We start from the raw sequence: 27140 nt of genomic DNA, 5'->3' as shown, positions 1-27140 counted from the left end.
AGACTTCTTGGACATACAAGTCCAAGAAGCACAGAGAGTCCCAAATAAGATGAACCCAAAGAGGCCAACACCAAGACATATCATAATTAAAATGCCAAAGGTTAAAGACAAAGAGAGAATCTTTAAAGCAGCAAGAGAATAGCACTTAGTTACCTATATCGGAGCTCCCATAAGACTGTCAGCTGGTTTCTCTACAGAAATTTTGCCCACCAGAAAAGGTTAGCATGACATATTCAAAGTGATGAAAAGCAAGTACCTACAACCAAGATTACTCTACTCGGGAAAGCTATGACTTAGAATCAAAGGACAGATAAAGAGCTTCCCAGACAAGAAAAAGCTAAAAGAGTTCATCACCACCAAACTAGTATTGCAAAAATGTCAAAGGGACTTCTTGAAGAAGGAGGAGGAGGAGGAGGAGGAAGAGAAGGAAGAGGAGGAGGAGGAGGAGGAGGAAGAGAAGGAGAAGAAAATGTGAATAATATAATGGCAATAACTACATACTTATCAACAATTACTTTAAATGTAAACAGATTAAATGTGCCAATCAAAAGACATACCAGGTAGGACAATTAAATTAGCGAACTCATCCTAAAAAGTGCTACTTACCTCATTGCTGAATATCACTACAGTCACTTTCAAAGTACTCCCTTTGGGAAGCTATGCACTGACGTCAGCTCCTAGTTCACCCTTCAAAGCAATTTTGGAACTTTTTTTCTGGAATAGCCATGAGAGCTGTCGTCATATTACCCTTGATGTCCTGAATGTCATCAAAATACCTTCCTTTCAAAATTTCCTTTATCTTCAGGTAAAAAAAAAAAAGTCATTAGGGGCCAGATCATGTGAGTAGGGAGGGTGTTCCAATACTGTTATTTGTTTACTGGCTAAAAAATCCCTCACAGACAGTGCCACATGAGCTGGTGCATTGTTGTGATGCAAGAGCCATGATTTGTTGGTGAAAAGTTCACATCACCTAACTTTTTCACACAGAATTTTTCAGCACTTTCAAATAGTAAACTTAGTTAACTGTTTGTCCAGTTGGTACAAATTCATAATGAATAGTCCCTCCGATGTATATATATATAAATTAACAACATCATTGCAACAAGTTCACAAACTTAACTGTCAGACCTCGTAGATAGGGTGGCTGAATGGATAATAAGACCCTTACATATGCTGTCTACAAGAGACTCACTTCAGATCAAAGGACACACAGAGTCTGAAAGTAAAGGGATAGAAAAAGTATTGCATGAAAATGGAAACAGAAAACAAATGCTTGGGTAGCAATACTCATACCAGACAAAATAGACTAAAATAAAGGCTGTAACAAGAGACAAAGAAGGACCCAGCAATTCTACTTCTGAGTATTTATTCAAAGAAATCCAAAACACTAATATGAAAAGACATATGCATTCATATGTCCATTGCAGCATTATTTACAATAGCCAAGATATGGAAGCAACCTAAGTTTCCATAATAGGTGAATGGATAAAAAAGTGGTACATATATGCAATACAATATTAATCTGCCATAAAAAAGAATGAAATCTTGCCATTTGTGACAACATGGATGGACTTAGAGGGTATTATGCTAAGTGAAATGAGTCAGAGAAAGACAAATACCATATGTTTTCACTTATACATATGTGGAATCTAAAAAAACAAAATAAGTGAACAAAACAGAAACAAACTCATACAGAACAAAGTGATGATTGCCAGATAGGAGGGCGTTTGGGGGGGATGGGTGAAAAAGATAAAGGGATTAAGTACAAATTTCCAGTTATAAAAACAATATTACAATGCTATTCACTATGCTGTATTTTACATAACATTGTAATAACTATTTATGGTGTCAGATGGGTACTAGACTTATCAGGATGATCACTTTGTAAATTATATAACTGTCTAATCGCTATTGTACACCTGAAATGAATATAATAGTGTATGTCAACTGTAGTTAAAAAGTAAAAATTAAATTAAAAAAAGAGTTAAAGTCTGTTTTTACAACCATTTTCTTCTATAGTTACTCGTAAAGTTACTTTTGAATTCTTTATTGTCACTTTGATTAAATAGGCAACTAAGTATTTTTCCTATAAAATCAAATCAACATGTTTGAAACTTTTGGTATCTTGCCTTCCCCAAATCAAATCCTAAATAAAACTTTTATGCTGAACTGATTTCCAAGAGGGTCGCTAGAAAATCTCAAAGGAATTGTTCATTTACTTTGTAAAAAGAGATATCAAAAAGTTGGATAAGTCAGACTACATGAAAAGCACTGTCAAATAGAAGAGATACTTACCTTTCCCTAGGTTATATTTGTATTGGTAAGTGTTAGTAATGTAAGTATTTCACAAATTATACGAAGTTCCTAGAAATTTGTCACTGGCCTCACTGTCCATATGTCCTGGTACTGCTTTTCCTGATATTAGACAATAACAATATAAACTTATCAACATTCCAGTAGTTATTTTATAATAATATAGTATGTCACAGGAACAACCGAATTTCCTTGTTAATTGTGTTATTTTTATAATGACCTCTCCTGAGACGTTTAGCCACAGCCATTGAATTGTTTTGTCATCTACAGATAGTTATTAGTTTACTCTGATGCTTTCCTGAAAGCTGTTGCAATCAGCTACAAGCCAAACATGCTTGTCTTCAGCAAAAGGAACTGGCAAAAGGAACTATGCCAAGTACTCTAGAGTATACACTTCTGGTGGCATGTGTTTAAATAATTTTGAGATCATATTACTGGACTGAGTAAGGATTTACAAAAAATTAGTGCGGAAGCTGATGGGTTCATGAAACTGCTAATCCAAGATCAAGCAGAACAGGAATTAACATGATACTAAATGAAGTAATAAAGGATAATTATGTCTTTTGTTTAAAATATTGCTCCTGGATTTAAAGAACCACTTTCTTTTTTGTCTGAAGTTATTTTTAACTTAGAACAATTCAGTAGATTATACTTTTGTAAACAGAAATGAAATATTTATGTTTTTATCCCTGCCTGATCCCTCCAGAATTCAAAAACTCTTATTGAGTATTCTCATTTTCATGGCAATATAGTTATTTTGGCAGGTTCAGCAAGAATCTGTCTTCCTTGTAACAGCACATAATGTGCAACACTAGTTATGTGACGATTGGAATGTCACATACTTGATACTGATGTACATAGAAGCAAACATGACCAGTTGTAAGAAAAGAAGTCTGACTTTATGGAGCTAATGCTTACAAAGCCCTGTTGGGTGCCTGGTGCCTGGCGTACAGGGTTCCCAGCATTATAGGATATTTGGGGACCTCGAGAAGAAAGGAATTCATCCAAATCTATGGTACCTGCAAATGAAATCTGGTGGTGAGTTCTTGGCTTGGCATACTAGCCTCAAGAGCCTTTTAAAAGTCCAATTTAAGTTTCCCTATAAAATTCCGGCAAAGCAGGCTCTCTGCTCCTCCCCAGTCGACTGACAGCTGCATTTTCTTCTGCAGTGCCAGTAGCATTTCTCAGACACTATGATGAAGGTCAGAGAAAACAGATTTGGCCACATTAGGCACCTGGCCACTAGGACTCCTTTTAACTCTGGCAGAGTGGATACTGTCATCATCAACGACACCCTCATTGGTCTCAACTACATAGTCTACATGTTCCAGTATGATTCTGTCCATGACAAGTTCAATGGCACAATCCCAATAGCATTGAAAACACAATAGAACCTTCCATATTTTCCCACTGAAGCCCTAACCTTCCCCCTATTTTTGTTAAATTGGTATATACAACTTTACCTCTGGCTGTTCAGTAAGTTATCATTACAGAGTATTCCTACATGTGTAAAAAATCTTTTCTCTTGTTAATCTGTATATTGTCAGATAACTGGCAGGTCCCTGCTCACTCAGACCTGAGTAAGGAGAGGAAAAGTTTTCTTCCCAACAAATAATTTTATATCAAATAAGAAAAAAATGAAAATCAATTAATCAAGCAACTAGAATGGGAAGAACAAAACAAATCCTAAGAAATTAGAGAAAGGAGGTCATAGGAATAAAAGTAGATATTAACAAATTCAAAAAGATATAAACCCACACTTGATACATAAATCTAAGAACTGGTTCTTTGAAAAGACCAATCAAAAAAAAGAATCCAATTTTTTTTTTTAAAGAGACAACTTTAGGGAGAAGAAAGAAATATAACCAGCTATAAAAAGGAAGAAATTGTAGGTAAAGCTGCAGACTGAGCATTTCGAAGCTGGGACTATGTAGTTCACAAGCATCCTAGTTAGTCTTGGTGAAGTCTATTTTGGTTACAAAGAGAGTCAGGAACCTTTTTCCTGAAGTGGACCATACAGCAGCAATTACCAGAAGCTGAAGCCAGATCAGGCGTAGAAGGACTGACTCACTGAGAAACCAACAGCGTCATTTACCCAAGGGGCAAGTACCCGCGTTGGGATGCTGGGCAGAACAAAACTGAAATTCCAAGAGAGGGTTAAAACAGGATCAGAGATTTGAAGTTGCCAATTCCAAATGAGAATCCAGGTACAGCCAATATAGAGTTCAGGAATAAAGAAATTTGTATAGCTCTCTGTACAGACTGGGAAGAGCTAAAATGATTTTAATTTTTTACCTACAGGAGTCACTTTAGTCAAGTGATGGAAGTGACACACATCATCAGTAATGAAACAGGATGAAAATGTATAAAACCGGACAGGAAACAATAAGAACTCAGTCCCTTCTATGACAGTCAGGCCAAATGTGTCTAACATGAATATCATCATGAGGAAACAGATTGAAGTATATTCTACAAAATCATAGGCCTATGATCTTCAAAAGTATTTAGGTCATGAAAGTCAAGTAGACATGGAGGAACTGTTCCAAAATGAAAGATAATATAACAACTAAATGCAGTTTGTCATGCCGGACTGTATCTTTCTGCTATGAAGGACATTATTGGGACAAATAGGGGGAGCTGAATAAGGTCCGCAAATCGTGAATTAGAGGGTAGTAACATATTCAAGTTAATTCCTTAATTTTGATGGATGTTTGAAATTGTAGAGGAGAATGTCCCTCTGTAGGAAATGCTAAAGTATTCTTAGGTGACTTGGCATCATGTTAGCAACTTATTTTCAAATGGTTCAAGAAGACAAAAAGTATATGCAACTTTTCTGTAAATTTAAGATTGTTTTCACATTTTAAAAAATAGAGAGAGGAAATAAAAGCATTGCCTTAGTGTCACTTCTGTGATTCAGTCAACTTTGTCATTTTAAATCATTACCTTCTAGTACTGTTCATAGCATTTCTTAGGTAGTTTTACTCATATTTCAATTCATTTTACATTGATTTTTTTCACATAAGATTATGTCACAATCATTTCTCCTCACTATTTGTAACCTTTTAAAAGACTGGGGCATATCTGTCCAGTGGATACTCACAAGTTCAGCCATCCTTCTCTTGTGGGAGATTTGGGGTTTTTCAATTTGCTTATTTATTTATTTGAATATTTTTTGTTTGTTCATTTTTAAGCTTATGATTAAATTTAGAGAATAGTCTTGGATATGTATCTTTTTACAGATTTAGGGTTATTTCCTTAGACTTGTTACAGTTGAGGTAAAAAAAATATGAATTATTTCATGGGTTCTGACAACCATTTCTAAATTGTATTCCATAGTGTTGTATCAGTCAATCATCAAAGCTATCAGAAACTATGAGTACTAGTTAGGAAGCTCTAGGCGCAGAAATAAAGTATCATAATTACAAGGGTCATATTATAATATGTGATATAGCATATATTTATAACTTAGCAGGCAAAACCTTAGTAGGAGAAAAAGATTTTGGGTTTTAATGTGCATTGCAGTTTTAGGGAAACTGAATATTTTCCCACACTTATTATAAATAATATGTATTTTTTATATAGTTAGTTTTGTGGTTTCCTTATATTTCTCTTTTCTCTAAAGTATTTCATATAGATTGAAATCTGCACTAACAAAAAGACAGTCTTTTTCCACATGGACTGATATACATACATATGTCATATATATGTATATATATTCAAAAATACAGTTGAAATAACTTTCTAGGCCCAAGATGGAGCTGCTCCTGCTTGGGATGTCATGTAGCAAACTGAAACTTAGATCTCACTTTTCATGTCCCCTGTAAATGCTCCATTTGACCAAAAATGCAGTATACCCAGTCAGCCAATCCCCAAACACCAAACCAATCCAAACAAAGTTGACTATGTGGACCCAGGCAATCACATATTTTCTATTTTTCTCTTCCTTGTTCTTTATCCTTTATCCTATAAAGGCGTCTTGCTTTCTGCTCCATTTTGCAGTTCCCTAAAAGGAGACTGCCATTTCAGAAGTGTTAGTTTGTTTATATCACCTAAATTGTCTTCTTTAATTATTTTTAACAGTATGTGTGTATATATGCGTGTAGGTATACATACATATATCTAATATTTTTAAATCTTCATACACTAAATGATGCTATGCGACAAAAATATAATTTCCTAAAGTTGATTTAAAAAAAATAGAAAATCTGAATATATTAATAATGTTGAGGGGAAATGGGACATCGACACAGATGAACCTCAAATCAGAGCCAACTTCCTAGGTGACTGTCCCACATCTTGCACTGAACTAGCTATACATTCCTGGACGTGTGCAAACACCAAAAGCCAGAGCAATCTGCAGTAGAGAAAAGGCTTGCAACCCAGTAGCAAAATGACTGGCTTCATGTCTGGCTTAGCATTAATATAGTTTCCTTAGTTTGTTGCCATTTGCAAAGACTGTGATTTTTTAGTAATTGCTTCCTTAGTTGCTTTGCTCAGAATGAATTTGGCCCATGATATTTTAAGAGTCTCACAAACCCTGTGTAAACAGATACAGAACTCACAGTGACCCCAGTGCAATGGGTGCAGTCCAACAACAGCCAATTTAATCAGGAGGGAATTTAGAGTATTCACTTGCAAGCAATTGATTTTCAAGAGAAAAGTCAGCAGGATCAAACAGCTTGTTGAGATGAAAATCCCCTGAATCACCCCTATCACCGTATTTTCTAGTTACTAACTCCTGACTCCATATAGTGTAATAGTCAAATTACTGTAATTATCCTGCAACACAAGTGGCATATCAACATTATTTTAAACATGGATTGTTTTTTGAATGATAATAATCTTTCATTATTATAATTTAGCCTCCCATTTGGAAATAGAAAACAACAACAAACTGTGATCTACCCCCAAAAGGAGAAAGGTCACCAAAGAGGACAAATAAAAGAGCTATTTACATGTGAATATACTAAAAGAGATGTTTTACAGTCAAATGCACTCTTGAAATTCATTAAATGCTTTCTACTCTGCTTCATAAACATGGGCAAAAGAGACATCACCTACTGAGAAAATAATCCCAGCACATAATGATTATAACTAATATAAATAAAGCCACTTTTCTTTCAAAGACCTCAAGGCCCTATATAAAAAACGCATTTCTATTTCTACCAATGTGAAATAAATCTGACTGATGGAGAACACAGCCCAGACATAACATAAGTCTTTCCCAGTGCTGTAAAGGAGAATACAAATGTGCTTCCTAGTCATCTTGCTTTGTGCAAAATAAGATCCTTAAAGGGGTGTTACCCTGTTTCCCCGAAAATAAGACCTACCCCCCAAAATAAGCCCCAGTTAAGATTATCAGCCAGACGGATGCATTTCATACGTTATGACGATGTCCCAGAAGAAGATGACATGACTGTATTTGAATAAATGTAGATTGTTGTACATAAAAAAAATAAGACATCCCCTGAAAATACACCCTAAAGCATCTTTTGGAGCAAAAATTAATATAAGACCCGATCTTATTTTCGGAGAAACACGGTATCATTTGGTGCTGCTGATTTTAAAGGCATTTGAAAGGACTTAGAAACCAGTATTTGAATGAAGATGGAAAAATCAGCAACAGGTTTTGTTAAATAATCATAAGGCTCACCAAGATAGCTTTTGGGGCAGTGACCCGGACAACAATACTGGGTTTCAAGTCCGCATCATCTCTTTCTTGGTATGTTACCAGCCCAAGGGCTCCACACTGAGAAACCCCTACGAGAGTTCACACTGTTGACCTGGGAGATAATCGTCTCAGCCTGGGCATAGGTCTAGTATTACTTGTTTTGTCAGTGAATTCTAGAAAACCAAAGTTGACAAGAATGGATAAAGTTTTGGAAGAATTAAATTTTGTTACCTTTATATGCTAAAAAGACATTTTTTTAATGGTTAGAAAAAAGGCAAAATTCACATTGTAACAAATATGAGTTAGTGTATGAAGCTTTATAGGCGCATTAAGTAGAGTGAACTAAGTTACCATGATTTGCATTATTGCCATAGCTTTGCAGCCTTGGCCACAAGGTTTCAGAAACTATTGACAGGACCCTACGTGTTATGGGCTGAACTGTGTCCCCCCCCCCCAAATTTGTATATTTAAGTCCTAACCCCCAGTACCTCAGAATGTGACTGTATTTAGAGATAAGGCCTTTAAAGAGATAATTCAAGTAAAATGAGGTCAGAGGTGTAGGCCCTAATCCAATATGACTGATGTCCATATAAGAGGAGGAGATTAAGACAAGAATAAGGACAGAGGGAGCGATGTCATAGGAATGGCGGCAGCGGGGCACACTTTTTGAGTTCTCCTCCGGATCTTATAACAAACGGGACATCTATAACCCATCAAAGGACTCTCTGCTCATCATGCAGAACAGCTAAGAGACTCGTGCAGGGTTACTTGAAGGTGGGCAAATTGGGCGAGCAGGGGAAGAGGGAAGGGAGCAGAGTGGAGACGCAGCCTGCATCTGTGGCTGTGGAAACGTGGCCGGCATCTGCAGCTGCAGAGATGCAGGGGATCCCAGGACGGAACAAAGAACACAAAAGTCAGGAGGTGGGCTCTTTCCCTGCGTCCCTCAGCTGATCTCTCCCGCCGAGGAGGCAGCATATCCAGCATTTGAGGCAATAACCTCAGCTGAGACCTCCAGTTGGGCCCAACAGTTTGTGTCCTTTGTTAGGTCGGACAAAGGACACAAACTCCATACCTGGGCCCCTCCTCCCCCTTCCAATCCTACCCCTGCCCTTTCAGAGACTTAAACTGGCCCCTGAACTGAGGAGTAGTGTCAGATTACAAAGGAGCCCTAGTGCTCAGGATCTGGGAAGACCAGCGTGCAGCTCTGACCCAGGGAAGAGGCTGGGAAGAGTGTGATTTTTGCAGGGCTAGGAGAAAAGGGACTCCTCCACCCGCAGTCACCACCTTTTCTGGCCTGCGGGAAGAGTGTGACATGGCTGGGCTGAGAGAGAGAAGACCCCTCCATCCCCAGCCCCCACCCTTTCTGGCCTGCCTAGGGTGGGGCAAGTGCAACTGCGGAGGCACTCCCAGGGATCAGCAGTAGGTGGCAGATGCAGCTCCGGGCTTTCAGCAGCTCAGAAATCTCCCGCCCGCCACACACACACACACACACACACACACACACACACACACAGAGAAGAAGTGCCCTAAGACTCAGGAGAACTGGACACAGGGCGGGTGGTGCTACTCTCAGTGTGCATATGTGCAGGCAAGGGCAGAAATTGCACTGACTTTGTAGAAACTACCATCCAGACCCCTCAGCCCCACGCATCTAAATGTGCAGTCCCAACGTCACTCTGGGCACCAGATGACCGGTTCTGCCTGCACAATACACAGAGAACTCTTTGGTACAGCAGAGGAAAACCTGGAGACTACTTGGTAGGCTTAAACCAAGACTGGCACTGCTTTTCGTTTTGTTTTGTTTTGTTTTGTCTTTATATCTTTGATATCTTTGCCTGTATTGAGTGTGGCTTGTCGGTTATTTTTACATGTGAATGTATTTGACTTTTTTCTTTGTTGTTGTTGTGCTTGGTGATTTGCTTTGTTCTGAAATTGCCCTACCAGGGCCTAGCTTAAGAGGCACAAGATTCAACACACCCACAGGCCAACTCCAGACCAAACCAGAGTACTACTGGGTTTGACCTACAGGTGACACACCCAGAGGGAATTCTCTACAGGCACAAGAGCCGATAGAGGCCAAACCACATTTACGTGGTCAACCTTCATGCAGCAGAACACCCTGCGGTGGGCAGAGCCAAGTCTCACAACTAGTCAGCCTAGGAGTTAACCCCACCTACTCACAAGCAAAAAGCAATTAGAGATCTTACTTTAACAAGACAACATACACAACACAAGAGTCACCTTTGAAGCACACCCAGAAGAGAAGAACGAAGTAGTGGCAGTCAAACATAAAGGACACATACTACATAAGATAACCCAGCAAGAACTAAGAACTCTAGGGGATCTACCAAATACACTGAAGCAAACACTGAGAGTCAGCCAGAATGGGGAAACAAAGAAACATGTCCCAAATAAAAGAACAGAAGAAACCTCCAGAAATGGAGCCAAATGAAACACAGGAACCAACCTATCAGAGACAGAGTTCAGAACACTGATGATAAGAATGTTTAAGGAGCTTAGAGAGGACATAAAGAAGGATAGAGAAATCATAATGAACTACCAGTTAGAATGAAAGAATGCAATAACTGAAATAAAGAACTCACTTGAAGGAATTACCAGCAGGTTAGATGAAGCAGAGGATCGAATCAGCAACTTAGAAGACAATTTAGCAGAGATCACCCAAACGGAACAACAGAAAGAAAAAAGAATAAAAAACAATGAGGACGGCTTAAGAGACCTCTGGGATAACATCAAGCGCAACAACATGCGCATCATAGGAATACCAGAAGGTGAAGAGAGGAAGCAAGGGATTTAGAACATATTTGAAGTGATAATGTCCGAAAACTTCCCTAACCTGATGAAGGAAACCAACATACAAGCCCAGGAAGTGCAGAGAGTTCCAACCAGGATAAACCCAAACAGGTCCACACCAAGACACATTATAGTTAAAATGGCAAAGCTTAAAGACAAAGAGAGAATCCTAAAAGCAGCAAGAGAAAGACAGAGGGTTACATACGAGGGAATGCCCATAAGACTATCAAATGACTTTTCTACAGAAACACTGAAGGCCAGGAGGGAGTGGCAGGAGATACTCAAAGTGATGGAAAACAAAGGCCTACAAGTTAGATTGCTTTATCCAGCAAGGCTATCATTTAAGGTTGATGGAGAGATAAAGAGCTTCCCAGAAAAGAATAAGCTAAAGGAATTTATTACCACCAAGCCAGCATTGCAAGAAATACTAAAAGGACTTCTCTAAATAGAAGAAAGATGAAAACAATCTACAAATTTAAAAATGGCAATAACTATGTACCTATCAATAATCACTTTAAATGTAAATGGATTAAATGCTCCAATCAAGAGATACAGGGTGGCTGAGTGGATAAGAAAGCAAGACCCTTGTATATGCTGTATACAAGAGACTCACCTCAGAACAAAAGACACACACAGGCTGAAAGTGAAGGGTTGGAGTAAGATATTTCATGCAAATGGAAACGAGAAAAAAGCTGGAGTTGCAATATTTATATCTGACAAAATAGACTTTAAAATGAAGAACATATTAAAAGACAAAGATGCGCACTATATAATAATAAACGGATCGATCCGACAAGAGGACATAACCCTAGTAAACATCTATGCACCCAACATAGGAGCACCTAAATATATAAAACAGATATTGACTGACATAAAGACAGAGATAAACAGTAACATTATCATAGTAGGGGACTTCAACACACCTCTGACAACAAGGGACAGGTCTTCCAGACAGACAATTAATATGGAAACAACAGCCTTAAGTGACACGTTGGACCACTTGGATTTAATCGATATTTTCAGAGCATTTCACCCCAAAGCTGCAGAATACACGTTCTTCTCATGTGCACATGGAACATTTTCCAAGATAGACCATATGTTAGGCCACAAAACAAGTCTTGATAAATTTAAGAAAATTGAAATCATACCAATTGTCTTCTCTGACCACAGTGCTATGAAATTAGAAGTGAACTACAGGGAGAAAACTGGAAGACACACCAATTCATGGAGGCTGAATAACATGTTACCAAATAATGAATGGGTCAACCAGGAGATCAAGGAAGAAATCAAAAGATATCTCGAGACAAATGAAAATGAAAACACGATGACCCAAAATCTATGGGATGCCGCCAAAGCAGTCATAAGAGGGAAATTCATAGCATTGCAGGCCTACCTAAAGAAACAAGAAACATCACTAATCAACAGTTTATCTTCCCACTTAAGGGATCTGGAAAAAGAACAGCAAAATAAGCCCAAAGGGAGTACAAGGAATGAGATAATAAAGATCAGAGCAGAAATAAATGAAATAGAAACCAGAAAAACAATACAAAAGATCAATGAATCCAAGAGTTGGTTCTTAGAGAAGATAAACAAAATCGACAAACCTTTAGCCAGACTCATTAAAAAAAAAGAGAGAGGACCCAAATTAATAAAATCAGAAATGAAAGAGGAGAAGTAAAAACAGACAAGGCAGAAATACAAAAAATTTTAAGAAATTACTATGAGCAACTATATGCCAACAAATTTAACAATATGGAAGAAATGGACAATTTTCTAGAGGCGTACAACCTTCCAAGGCTGACTCAAGAAGAAACAGAAAACCTGAATAGACTGATTACCACCACGGAAATTGAATCAGTAATCAACAATCTCCCAACAAACAAAAGCCCTGGACCAGATGGCTTTACAGGTGAATTCTACAAAACGCTCAAAAAAGAATTATCACCTATTCTCCTCAAGCTCTTCCAAAAAATCCAGAAGGAGGGAAGGCTCCCAAACACTTTTTACGAAGGCACTATCACCCTGATCCCCAAATCAGACAAAGACACCACAAAAAAAGAAAACTACAGGTCGATATCTCTAATGAACATAGATGCAAAAATCCTCAACAAAATATTAGCGAACAGAATTCAGCAATACATTAAAAAGATCATACACCCATGATCAAGTGGAATTCATCCCTGGTATGCAAGGGTGGTTCAAAATCTGCAAATCAATTAATGTGATACACCACATTAACAAAATGAAAAATGAAATCACATGATCGTATCAATAAATGCAGAAAAAGCATTTGATAAAATCCAGCAGCCATTTATGATAAAAACCCTTAAGAAAGTGGGAATAGAGGGATCATATCTCAACATAATAAAGGCCATATATTATAAACCCACAGCTAACATCATACTCAATGGGGAAAAGCTAAAACCATTCCCCTTAAGATCAGGAACAAGGCAAGGTTGCCCACTTTCTCCACTTCAATTCAACATAGTGCTGGAAGTTCTAGCCAGAGCAATCAGACAAGAAAAAGAAATAAAAGGCCTCCAAATCGGTAAGGAGGAAGTAAAATTGTCATATGCAGATGACATGATACTATATATAGAGAACCCTAAAGATTCCACCAAGAAAGTATAAGAGCTGATAGATGAATTTAGTAAAGTAGCAGGATGCAAAATTAATATTCAGAAATCAGTTGCATTTGTTTATGCCAATAATAAAACATCAGAAGGAGAAATTAAAAAAACAATCCCATTTACAATTGCTCCAAAGACTATAAAATACCTGGGAATAAATTTAACCAAAGAAGTAAAAGATCTGTACTCAGAAAATTATAAGACACTGAAGAAAGGAATGAAAGAAGATATAAATAGATGGAAACGCGTATCATGTTCATGGATAGGAAGAATTAATATAGTTAAAATGTCCATACTGCCTAAAGCAATATACATATTCAATGCAATTCCTATCAAACTACCAACGACGTTTTTCACGGAAATAGAATATATAATCCTAAAATTTATATGGGACCATAAAAGACCCCGGGTAGCCTCAGCAATCTTGAGAAATAAGAACAAAATGGGAGGTATAACAATACCTGACATCAAATTATACTACAAGGCTACAGTAATCAAAACAGCATGGTACTGGCATAAAAACAGACACATAGATCAATGGAACAGAACAGAGAGTCCAGAAATAAATCCATGCCTATATGGCCATTTAATCTACGACAATGGAAAAAGAATGTACGGTGGGTTAAAGACAGTCTATTCAATAAATGGTGCTGGGAAACCTGGACAGACACATGCAAAAAAATGAAGCTGGACCACCTCCTTACACCATATACAAAAATAAATTCAAAAAGGCTTAAAGATTTAAATGTAAGATCTGAAACCATAAAATTCCTAGAAGAAAATATAGGAAGAAACTTCACAGACATTACCCAGAGTAAGATTTTTACTGATATATCCCCTTGCGTAAGGGAAGTAAGAGGGAAAAAAAACATGTGGGATTACATCAAACTAAAAAGTTTTTCACAGCAAAGGAAACCATCAATAAAACATAAAGGGATCCTACTGAATGGGAAAAGATACTTGCCAATGATATATCTGATAAGGGGTTAATATCACAAATTTATAAAAAACTCACTCAACTCAACTCCAAAAAAACAAACAACCCAATTAAAAAATGGGCAGAGGACATGAAGAGACATTTTTCTAAAAAGGACATACAGATGACAAACAGACATATGAAGAAATGCTCAACCTCACTAACCATCAGAGAAATGCAATTAAAAACCACAATGAGATACCACCTCACCTCAGTCAAAATGGCTATCATTAATAAATTAACAAACAACAAGTGCTGGCACAGATGTGGAGGAAAGGGAACCCTTGTGCACTGTTGGTGGGATTGCAGATTAGTGCAGCCACTATGGAAAACAGTATGGAGGTATCTCAAAAATCTGAAAATGAAACTACGTTAGGATCCAGGAATTCCACTCCTACTTATCTATCTGGAGAAATCCAAAACTCTAATTCAAAAAATTTTATGCACCCCTATATTTATTGCAGCACTATACACAATAGCCAAGACATGGAAACAACCGAAATGCCCATCAATAGATGACTGGATTAAGAAACTGTGGTACATTTATACAATGGAGTATTACGCAGCCATAAAGAAGAAAGAAATCTTACCATTTGCAACAACATGGATGGACCTAGAGAACATTATGTTAAGTGAAATAAGCCAGACAAATACCATATTATCTCACTTATATGTAGAATCTAAAGAAAAGAATAAGTGAATGAACTAATCAGAAACAGTTTTGGAGACAGAGAGGAAAAACTGAGGGTTGCTAGATGGGCGGGGGGTGGGTATAAGGGGGAAAGTGAGGGGATTGGAAAACAGTCGGAAACCACAAGATGGCCTTGGTGTTCTGAAAATTAATTTGGGGAATGTAATCAATAATGTTGTAAAGATTTTGTAGGGTATCTGATGGACACTTGTCTCATTAGGGAGACCACCTCAGGGAAGATGTAGATGCCTGATCACTGCACTGTACACCTGAAGCTGAAGCTGAACAAGAATGAGTGTCAACTATAATTATATATATATATATATATATATACACACACACACATATATATATATATATATATATATATATGTATATATAGATGTATGTACTTACAAGAATCGGAGTACAGCATTAGGAATAGAGACAGCGGATATGTAATGGCGGTGTGTGATGTCAGAGGGATAGTGAATGGGGGGGAGGGTGGTTCACACAGTGTGAGGGATATAAATGATAAACGTCTAAGTATTACTTTGTCTTGTGAACCTGAAACTAATAGAGAGAGAGAGAGAGAGAGAGAGAGAGAGAGAGAGAGAGAGAAGAGGAACTTATAAAGAAGAAATAAGTTAAACAGTAAGACTAGTCTCAAAATACTATGAGCATTCTCACAGTACTATCAGTAATTAATCAGAGTTAAGTAAAATAAATAAATAAATAAATAGACCAAAGAAGAAATATCAGCCAAAGAAAAAGTAGGATATCATATACCAAGTCTTCACATACTAGTCACATACATCATATACTATATATACTAAACATCAAATAGTAATCCCTTTTCCTCACAAGTTGTTCTTCTTCTTAAAATTAGTACCTCCAAAAATGAATATTTCACAATTTGATCAAGTTTTTCATTGTTCTCAAAATCCCTATGTGCTTCCAACCCAGTATTTTTTTTGCAACTTGCTTCCCCTGCCACTTCAATTCAACGGCCCCTTTCCATTAATGTTTGCCCAGCAGCAAATAACTGCATCCTTTGTTCTAGTACCCTGAAAGAGTAGTCATTTCACAGAGAAAAATGACTGAAATTCCATGTACTTGGTTCATAATAGATATAAACCACATCCATTCTAGAAATATGAACATAGAGTGACTAGTAACTAGTACTAAAGGATTAACTTAATTTATATTCAATACTGTCAAATGATTAGGATCCCACAAGATCACAAAAAAGACTTGTCAGATAATTGTTTGTTTGCTTTTTTTAACCACACTTTGTCCCATTAGGGTTTACAGATCCTTCTAGTCAAGAAATTAGTAAATATTTCAACTTCAAATGCTTTTTGAGAAATGAATGAAAAATGTAGAAATACTTCCTATAAAAATGCACTGTATCACTGATAAATAGTTTAGGATGAAAGAGAAAATCCCAAACTTAAAAGAGATACAAGATCACTTCTCCTTCACATAATAATTTGGAGATAAGCAGTCCAGAGGTAATTTGACAACCACAGGCAGGTAGGAAAACTAAGCCAGTTCTTATTGTATGACTTTACTGTGCATAGCTTTCGTTTCTCAGACCACTCATGAACCCAGGAAATGCTGCAACTCCTGCCATTTTGTCTATATTCCAGACAGCAGGTGGGAAGAAAGGATAAAGAAGGGCACCCTCTATTTTTCTTTTTTTCAAACGGCACTCCACAGAATTTTCATCTTACTCTCACTTATATTTCATTGGCTGGAATGTATGACCATACTAATTGCAAGAGAGTCTGGGAAATCTAAGGAAGGTTGGGAAGATGGATGTTAAGAGACCACCAGCTGACTTCACATGTACTCAAAAATCTTTGCATTCAAATTAAGGTGGTTTATGAAGCCTTCCCACCCCAGAAGTCTATCCCAAGAATCAGTCACACAGATCCAATATCAAGAACACCTGCTCCCATGATGAAAATGTCCATAGTCTAAGAGGCTGGATTTAAGACATACTTAGTCTTGTTTTGTTGCTCCACATAGTAGAGAACCCTGAGAAGTAGAAATTCTATGGTAACTATATGGAACATCTATAGGTCATGTATGTTTATTTTCTGACTTTCACTTTATCCTATATGGCAAGAACTTAGCCTCACTAAAAAATCCTTGGGCTGGCTGGATGGCTCAGGTGGTTAGAGCACGAGCTCTTAACAACGGGGTTGCGATGGATTCCCACATGAGCCAATGAGCTGCGCCCTCCACAACTAGATTGAAGACAACGAGCTGCGGCTGAGAGGACAGCAGAGCAGCCAGATGGCTCAGTTGATTAGAGCTTGAGCTCTTAGCAACAAGGTTGCCGGTTCAATTCCTGCATGAGATGGTGGGCTGTGGCCCCAGCAACTAAGATTGAAAACGGTGACTGGATTTGGAACTGAGCTGCACCCTCCACAACTAGATTGAACAACTTGGAGCTGATGGGCCCTAGAAAAACACACTGTCCCCCAATATTTTCCAATAAAAAACAAAACAAAAACCAAAAAAAAAAAAAGAAAGAAAGAAAGAATAAGGACAGAGGGAAGACAACATGAAGATACAGGGAGAAAATAGCCAAGGACAGAGGCCACAGAAGAAACCAACCCTTCCAACACCTTGATCTCACATGTATAGCCTCCAGAACTGAGAGAAAATAAAGTTCTGTTGTTTAAGCTTCCCAGTTTGTGGTACTCTTGTTATGACAGGCGAACAAACTCAATAGAGTCCTAGTGGGTCACTAGCTAAATAAATACAGAATGTACTGGATGTTAAAATAGATGTTCTGAGAAATATAATGTAAATATTTTGGCAGAAACACTGCTTTTCTCTGTAGATGAGTGTTTCATCCATATTTGGAATCCATGTTAAAAGAAGAACAAAGTGAAACAGAAGGCAACCGGACGTATAAAACAGAATCTTAGGAAGACACGCTAAAAGACCTGGGACTATTTGATACGCAATAAATAAGACTCGATTTAGCCATTGTTTCATAGCTCTAGCACATGGATGTTTCCAGATGTTTCCTCCCCCTATAGAGGAGAGAATCTGAGGTAAAAAGTAAATGTAAGTTCAATGAAAAGAAATTTAAATAAGACATAAAAATTATTTGCTGACAATAAGAGTGGTTTTCTTTTTTTTTTAATTTAAAAAGCAACACAACTATGTTTTATATGGAGATGTTATAAAAATTGTATTTTAAAGAACCTTTTAAGTCTACAGTAAGCAGCACTTTTCCTGGGTGGGTTGGTTATATGGGGCTATATTGGTTATTCTTTTGAAAGCCCACAATTCTGTCATATAAAATTATATTTCTCCTTGCTAAGGGCACATCAGGTTCCACAGAAATTCTGTATGGTAGGCCCTGGGTATGTAATTGAGATTCACAAACTTGAAACTTACACCTTACAGGGCTCAGCTCCCCAGGTCACACCAACCTACATGACAAAACATAAATTGTCTTTTTCTTTTTTTTTTAACCAGTAAACGTGGCAATGCCAATATAGCTGTGGAAACACAGTCCATCCCCTATTTTAGCTTACACATCATCAAGAAAATTGCAAGCTCAACTCTGATTCCAAAGTCTTTATTGTGATGGTGCAGTGAACAAAAGACACAGATTGATTTGCAAAACTGGGCAGGGCCAGTGGTGGGGCCAACTGGAAAAAAGAAATTGTTTTTGAGCCACTGTATTGCCACTTAAGGAATATGATCACAAACTGCCAGGCATATGGAATATCCTAATGTGTGTTCATTAAGTTTTCAGAGACTCAGCATTTAAGATCTTAGATCTCACTTAGCACTATTTCCCATATAAGCAGAAAGCCCTTTCTTGAGCATCTGTTTCTCTTTATGAATTATTCCAATATTTATGGAACTTGCTGCTTGTAAACTAGGTACTGCACTAAGTAAAAAGATAAACTTTTATTAGATTTTCCTTACACTGAAACAAAATCTGCATCCTTAGACGTTGTCACTGGTCCCAGTTTAGTCCCAAAATTTAGTTAATTAAAAACCAAAATTTACACACCTATTCTCCTCAAACTATTCCAAAAAAATCCAAGAGGAGGGAAGTCTCTCAAGCTCATTTTACGAGGCCACCATTACCTGATTCCAAAACCAGATAAAGACATTACAAAAAAAGAAAACTACAGGCCAATATCCCTGATGAACACAGATGCAAAAATCCTCAACAAAATGTTAGAAAACTGAATTCAGCAATACATAAAAAAGATCATACACCACGATCAAGTGAGATTCATTCCTGGTATGCAAGGATGGTTCAGTATCCACCAATCAACTAACGTGATACACCACATAAACAAAATGAAAACTAAAAAATAATATGATCATATCTATAGATGCATAAAAAGGATTTGACAAAATCCAGCATCCACATATGATAAAAACTCTCAGCAAAGTAGGAATAGAGGGAACATATTTCAATACAATAAAGTCCATACATGACAAACCCACAGCTAGTATCATACTCAATGGGAAAAAGCTAAAAGCATTCTCCTTAAGATCAGGAACAAGGCAAGGTTGCCCACTATCTCCGCTTCTATTCAACATAGTGCTGGAAGTTCTAGCCACAGCAATCAGACAAGAAAAAGAAATAAAAGGCATCCAAATAGAAAGGAAGAAGTAAAATTGTCATTATTTACAAATGACATAATAGTAAATATCCCAAAGATTTCACCAAAAAAATATTAAAACTGAAAAATGAATTAAGTAAAGTAGTAAAATACAAAATTAACATTCAGAAATCAGTTGCATTTTCATACACCTATAACAAACTATCAGAAAGAGAAATTAAGAAAACAGTCCCATGTACAATTATATTTTAAAAACACTTAGGAATAAATTTAACCAAGGAAGTACAAGAGCTGTACTCAGAAAATTATAAGACATTGAAGAGAGAAATTAAAGAAAATACAAATAAATGGAAACATATACCATGTTCATACAGAGCATATAATTAAAATGTGCACACTACACGAAGAAATATATCGATTCAATGCAATTCCTATCAAAATGGCAATGGCATTATTCACAGAACTACAACAAATAATCTAAAATTTACATGGAGCCATAAAAGACCTCAAATAGCCACAGAAATCCTGAGAGAGAAGAACAAAGCTGGAGGTATCACACTACCTGATATTAAATCATACCACAAGGCTACAGTAATCAGAACAGCATGGTATTGGCATAAAAACAGACACATAGCCAACGGAACAGAATGGAGAGCTCAGAAATAAACCCACACTTATATGGTCATTTAATCTATGACAAAGGAAGCCAGAATTTACATTGGGGTAGAGACAGTCTATTCAATAAATGGTGCAGGGAAAACTGGACGGTTACATGCAAAGAAAAAAAAAGAAACTGGACCATCTTCTTATGCCATATACAAGAATAAACTTACAATGGATTAAAGACTTAAATGCAAGACCCAAAACCATAAAACTCCTATAAGAAAATATAGGAAGTAAACGCTCAGATATTAACCTTAGTAATATTTTTACTGATATGTCTCCTCAGGCAAAGGAAATTTTTAAAAAAAGATAATCAAATGGGACTACGTCAAACTAAAAAGTTTTTTCACAGCAAAGGAAAACATCAATAAAATAAAAAGACAACGTAATGAATGACAGAAGATATTTGTTAATGATACACCAGATAAAGGGTTAATATCCAAAATTCATAAAAAACCCATACAACTCAACACCAAAAAAACAAACAATCCAATTAAAAAATTATTAGAGGACATGAAGAGACATTTCTCCAAAGGACATACAAATGGCTAATAGACAAATGAAAAGATGCTCAATGTCACTAATCACCACAAAAAAGCAAATTAAAACCACAATGAGATACCGCCTCACACCTGTCACAATGGCCATCATCAATAAATCAACAAACAACAAGTGCTGGCAAGGATGTGGAGAAAAGGAAACCCTTGTGCACTGTTGGTAGGATTGCAAATTGGTGCAGCCACTATGGAAAACAGTACGGAGGTTCCTCAAAAAATTGAAAATAGAACTGCCTTATGACCCAGCAATTCTACTCCTGGGTATTTATCCAAAGAAATCCAAAACACTAATTGAAAAAAAAAATGTATGCACCCCTATGTTTACTGTAGTGATATTCACATAGCCAAGATATGGAAACAACCAAAATGCCCATCAATAGACGATTGGATAAAGAAATTGTGGTACATTTTTACAATGGAGTATTATTCTGCCCTAAAAAAGAATGAAATTGTACCATTTGCAACAACATGGATGGATATTATGCTAAGTGAAATAAGTCAGACTGAGAAAGACAAGTAGTGCATGATCATGCTTATATGTGGAATCTAAATAACAGAATAAATGAGCAAACAAAACAGAAATAGACTCATAGATACAGAGAACAAACTGATGGTTGCTAGATGAGAAGGAGTCGGGGCATGGGTGAGAAAGGTGAAGGGATTAGGAAGTACAAATTGGTAGTCACAAAATAGTCACGGGGATGTGAAATACAGTATGGGGAATATAATCAATAATGTTATAAAGACTATGTAGGGTGCCAGATGGGCACTGGACTTATCGGGGGGATCACTTCATAGATTACATAAATGCCTGAGGACTGCATTGTACACCTAAAAGTAATATAAAATAATATTGAATGTCATCTATAATATATAATATATAATTACATCGTGTGATGTTACATATATATAATATATATTAAAATCACAGGTTGTAAAATACAGCATAGGGAATATAGTCAATGATATTGTAATAGCTATGTATGATATCAGAAGGTCAGTAGACATGGTGGGGTTATCACTTTGTGAGGGATGTAAATTTCTTATCATTATGTTGTTTTGTATACTTGAAACTAATAAAAAAACAAAATTTACAAGTGCATGATAGGCTATACTGGGGGTGCCAAAAAAATGTATACAAGTGGACACTTTTTTGGTCAACGTTGCTCAAACAGTAGTTTGCTGTAATCAGAAGTGTCTGGACGCTGATGGTAACCACTTTGAGCACCTCTTGTAATTGCTGAAGTCAAATGTGACTTGTATTCATCTTTTATCAGTATATATTGAGCATTACAATTTTAAGTTTTCCCTTCTTAAAATGTGTATACATTTTTTTTGGCATCCTCAGTATATGCAAAATTAGGTGATAAAAAATGAAAACATATACAAATTATTCCAGTAAAATGCAAACTTGAATGTGCATAAACTCTTTAGATTCAATGGAAAATTCTGATATGGCTGATATGATGAAGGACAGCAGGCCGATCATGTGTGTAGCTAAAGAAGGAGAGCTACTGTATTAGCTTAAGATATTGATCTGTGACATTATTCTACTTGGAAGAGTTGAGGTTGGCGTGGAATTGCAAGTTTTACAGATGGTGGGAAAAGACCAACCTTGAGTCAAGGATTTGAGGATTTGAGTTTATTTTGGAGGTTATTCTAGGAAACACCAGTAAGGTGGTGAGGAAGAAAGAAAGGGAAGCCAGCAGATAATAAAATCTGTGTCATTATAGATTACTACTGTGGACTGCTGGAACTTAATTCCAAGGAAAAACTAAGGACACAGTACAAAACTCGTGTCTCACAGTTATCCCACCTGAGGGGTGAGGGAGCTGGGGTATTTATACCCCAACTCCCATCAGTTGTGTATAAAATTAAATATTTTCACAGATGGTGAGTAAAACAGCAATGTCTTGGTGTAGGTTCCCTCAGAAGCAGACCTGTAATCAAGACTTGTAGTACAGCCACTTATTTAGCAGTTGATAGAGAAAGTAGCAAGGTGAGACAGGGAAGCAGAGGCTGTAGTGTTAACTTCTTGGTACTTTTGGCCTGCGTCCCGCACAGGGGAGAGTGGCCATCCACAGTTCTGGCAAATTCTGCAGACGTAGAGGGAAAGATTCCAGCAGATGGAATCTGTCCAGAGCACACACACAAAAAATAGTCTGAGGAATATTGGCAGGTCACTGACGACCATGTACCTAGTGTGGTAGAACCCCCACTGGAGTTTTTAGTCAAAGCCATCCAAGATCAAAAGTCACCGTGCCATCAACTATATGGTGATGGAAGGAGAACTGACTCTGGGTGGTGAACACATAATGGGTTTATAGATGATGTAATACAGAGTTGTACACCTGAAATCTATGTAATTCTACTAACAATTGTCATCCCAATAAATTAAAAAAAAAAAAGTCACCGTGCCAAGCAGAGAGGACTGGGTCTAGGTTCTGAGTCAGCTCCTGATGAGCTTTAACACCTCATAAGAGCTTGGGCAGGTATAAAAAAGAGATAATGTCACTTGTCCTAGCTCTCCAACATCAAGTTGTGAGAATAAAGTGAGATAATATACATGAAAATCCTTTGAAAAGTAAAAAGCACTTTGAAAAGTAAAAAAACATATAAAGTACAATGATGCATGCCCAGCTGACACAAAAATTTTAGTTTATATTTTAGAAAAATTATATTTCCTTTAATTGAGACTTTCATCAGGAAAAAATGAACAGTAGATGATAGCACATTTGGAATTTTATCTGGAGCCTCATTCTTTGTTGTTGTTGATAGGAAGATGGCAGCAAAATGTGTTGATGACTCTCTTCTAAATATAATGAGCTGTTGATTATTTGTGAATCCATCCCTTAGTTATTGAAAGTCTACAATAGTGCTCTCTGGTGAAAATTTCATAATCACTTTTGTATCAGTGAACATAAAGCTGGCTTTTCAAAGATAAACAAGGCACAGAAGATAACAAAGTTTATCCTATTTCCTTTACGTAAATCATCCTATCCTAGATCAACTAATTTTAAGTAAAAATATTAAAGGCGGTAGAGAGAAGTATGAGGACTTCTTTCAGATTCCGTATCTCTGTGGGCTTTTGCTAGACAGGACTATACTAGATTATATGTGTTTTTGAGTCTGGTTCAGCCTAGATTTTAAATTTTGCCCTCCCCATGAAGTTTCTAAAATAGAAAATTCCATTCATTCTGTATATGGAATATCAGTAGCCTGAGAGCCACTCAGGATCACACTGGAAAGACTATATCTTTTCAACTTGTTTTTAATAACAACAACAGTGATGGCGGGGCAGAATAAAACAACTTAAAAGTTTTCAGGACTTACTCTGTGCTTGGCATTGAGCTAAGTATATCATGAAGATTTTAACACTTAATCTTCCCAAGAACTCTTTGGGTTAGGTAATATTTTTATCTCCGTTTTATACATGAGAAAATTAAGCCATAAAACCTATTTAATACCACCTTCAATAAAAATTTATGCACTTGAAAATGACAATGATAATTCATGATTGAGGGTGGTCTCATGCTGAAAAGTTCCTTCAGAACCCTCCAATATCTCTTTGCTAAGAAGTGTAGGTGAGCCAGCCTTCACTAATAAAAAACAATGACCTCAAATCTCTCTTTTGTGAAGAGTGTTGTCATCAGGACAAAACAGAAACACCTCTCCATTTATGGCTCTGCAAGTTCTCCGTAACGAACAAGTATTCAGATGAGCTCTGAATATCCATGCACATGGCTTCCCATCCAAGGGATAATGACACATGCCAGTTTTTAGATTACCAAGAACTCTGCCACCACCCAACATGTTCTTCTTTCTATTTTTGAACGTAGATATATATATAATCTTTCAGGCACAAGAAAGCAGAGCAATTCAAAATGCCCTGATTTTAACCTGGAAAGACTCAATTAGGTAAAAGGCCAATCACAAAGAAACAATTGCTAACAATGATGACCAATATTTATTGAGCACTTGAGGAAAGCCCTTGACATGGGTGATCTCAGCGAAACCTCATGACTCCTCTATGTGGAAGGTATTGCTATGATTTCTGTTTTATAACTGAAGAAACCCAGGTTTAGAGAAGTAAATTAACATATCTTGCCTGCATCTGTCTGATTTAAGAACCAACACATTTACTGCAAAAATACCCAAGGATGCAATAAGACCCCACTAAATTAAAGTACCAACATTTGAGATTACCTAGCTTCACTTGGTGAAAATCCTGGTACAATGTTTTAAAATCAATTTTATTATTTCATCTGTCTAGAAATATGTTAAGCAAGTTACAAATGACTACTTGCAATAGACCTGTACTACATAATAATTTGTCAAACGTAAACACAGAAGCACTAACTGGTGTGATTAAAACTTAAAGGCACATAGAACTTCTTGAATTTTGACTTGAAAAATTCACTTAAAATTACATTTGCATGTGTGTGTGAAATCCTGAAATACTACCAATTATTGCACAATGAACATTATGAAGGTTTGGTAAACCTTAAGCTGCAAGGCCACTATGTTTAACTAAACCTGTGCGCTATGACTATCTGTGCTCATAGATATATGCACAAGGATTTGATGAAACCATGGGAACGACAGCTTAAAGGGGATTTGAGAAGGAGATATAAAATGAGCCATTTAGTCCCATTGCTTAGTAGAAAAGCACCATTGTGTATAGGGCATGGATTTAATTCCTGCTGTATTCCTGTGATGACCCCTGTACCTTGACTTCCGGGAACACTGAGCTCTTGTGGTGGCTCCAGAACATCATCAGGATGTGGGGTGCAGAGTCCATGGAAGGGCCCCAAGTCAAAGCACTCATGCAGGAGCTGCATGTTCACTCTTGAGCATACACTCATGAACCCGACAGCAACACCTTCTACCTGAAACATCCAAAACATCTCATTACTCTATCAGACCTTAACTGAATTGTCAGCATGAGCCCACGAACTGAGGACGTGGGCAGTTGGTAGATTGACAGGCACTTTGAGATGTTTAAGGGGCAGGTTTTTCTCTTAGTAGCTCCACTGTCTAGTACAATGCACAGCACATACAACATGCTCAAAACAATGTTCAATGAATGACCACTGTGGACAATCCTAGAAGTAGATACGTAACACAGGGGAGCTGCCACAGAGTTCTTGAGGGAAAACTCTTTGGTATGTAACGTAGCATGTGCCCTCTTTGCCCTGACAATGCCCCTGCCTGCCCCATATCCCTTTTATTATCCCACTGTATGCCCAGCCTTCTGTCTACCACTCCTCCCCTCCACCACACACAGTTCTCTGTAAGACCAGCCATTGTTCCAGTGTCCATTTTATTGACCCCTGAGCCAGGGAAAGTTCATGGTCACTGGCTCCGTATTAGGTAGGAACTCTTCAATTTTCTTGAATTCATTTATTTATTTAATTAGATGGTCTCATGGGGAGGAGATGTGAGGAAAGAGGTCTGGTGGGAATGTTCAAGTGGAGTTAACTTGTCATACTGGTTCACCATGTGGTTCTGATCTGCAAATGCGTCACCTCCAGCATCCTAACAGATACCTATTTCTGAACCTCTTGCAATGGTCCCCATGATTTTAGGCCTTTGATGAGGAATACAGGTAGGAATATGAGTGTGATATACCATATTTTGCCGTGTATAATGCGCACCCACGTTTTTGGCCCAAACTTTCAGGGGAAAAAATCTTTATTTTTTTCATTCACATTTTATTTGTTTACATTTAGGTACTTGTTTTTTGTACCTATTTAGTTTTTAACATACTATGGTACAAGAAATTTTATGTGACAAATAACTACAAAACACAAGAATAATTACAAGGCACAAGAAATTTTATGCATCGGTAACAAATTTACAATATTTACACATCATAGAAGGCCAAGAACTCTTCATTGTTGCAAGTTCGTCGTAAGTTCGACAAAACCAATTATCATATTTCAGGGTATTATTTTGCACACGGATATCGTTATTGATTTCTAGAGTTACACTTTTAACTCATCAGCATGAATAAAAAAATTAAAAACATTTATATGAATATGAAATTAGTACTACCCGTGTATAATGCACATCCTTATTTTTCCCTCACAAATTAGGGCAAAAAAGTGTGCATTATACATGGGAAAATACAGTAAAAAGAAATATATATTTGGTCTGGTCCAAGCACAGGCTCCTAAAACACTTGTAATTCCCTGAAAGGAGCATCTTTTGTTTTTCAAAATAAGCCCCTT

General features: G+C 37.0%; 1 protein-coding gene across 5 annotated transcripts in view; it reads right to left on the bottom strand.

Annotated features, from left to right (window-relative positions):
• The window catches only part of CFAP61 (cilia and flagella associated protein 61), a 336449-nt gene that overhangs the window by 244858 nt on the left and 64451 nt on the right, over positions 1–27140 (bottom strand). For all 5 annotated transcript variants that reach the window (XM_033094245.1, XM_033094247.1, XM_033094246.1 and 2 more), the window contains one exon: positions 25637–25796. In XM_033094245.1, the coding sequence (XP_032950136.1) occupies positions 25637–25796 (160 nt within the window). The remainder of the gene's footprint in view (positions 1–25636; positions 25797–27140) is intronic.

This window comes from Rhinolophus ferrumequinum, chromosome 23 (genome assembly GCF_004115265.2).
Source record: "Rhinolophus ferrumequinum isolate MPI-CBG mRhiFer1 chromosome 23, mRhiFer1_v1.p, whole genome shotgun sequence".
NCBI classification, from domain to species: Eukaryota; Metazoa; Chordata; class Mammalia; order Chiroptera; family Rhinolophidae; genus Rhinolophus; species Rhinolophus ferrumequinum.
The sequence above is the reverse complement of the archived record's forward strand: the minus strand, read 5'-3'. Positions and strand labels throughout refer to the sequence as shown.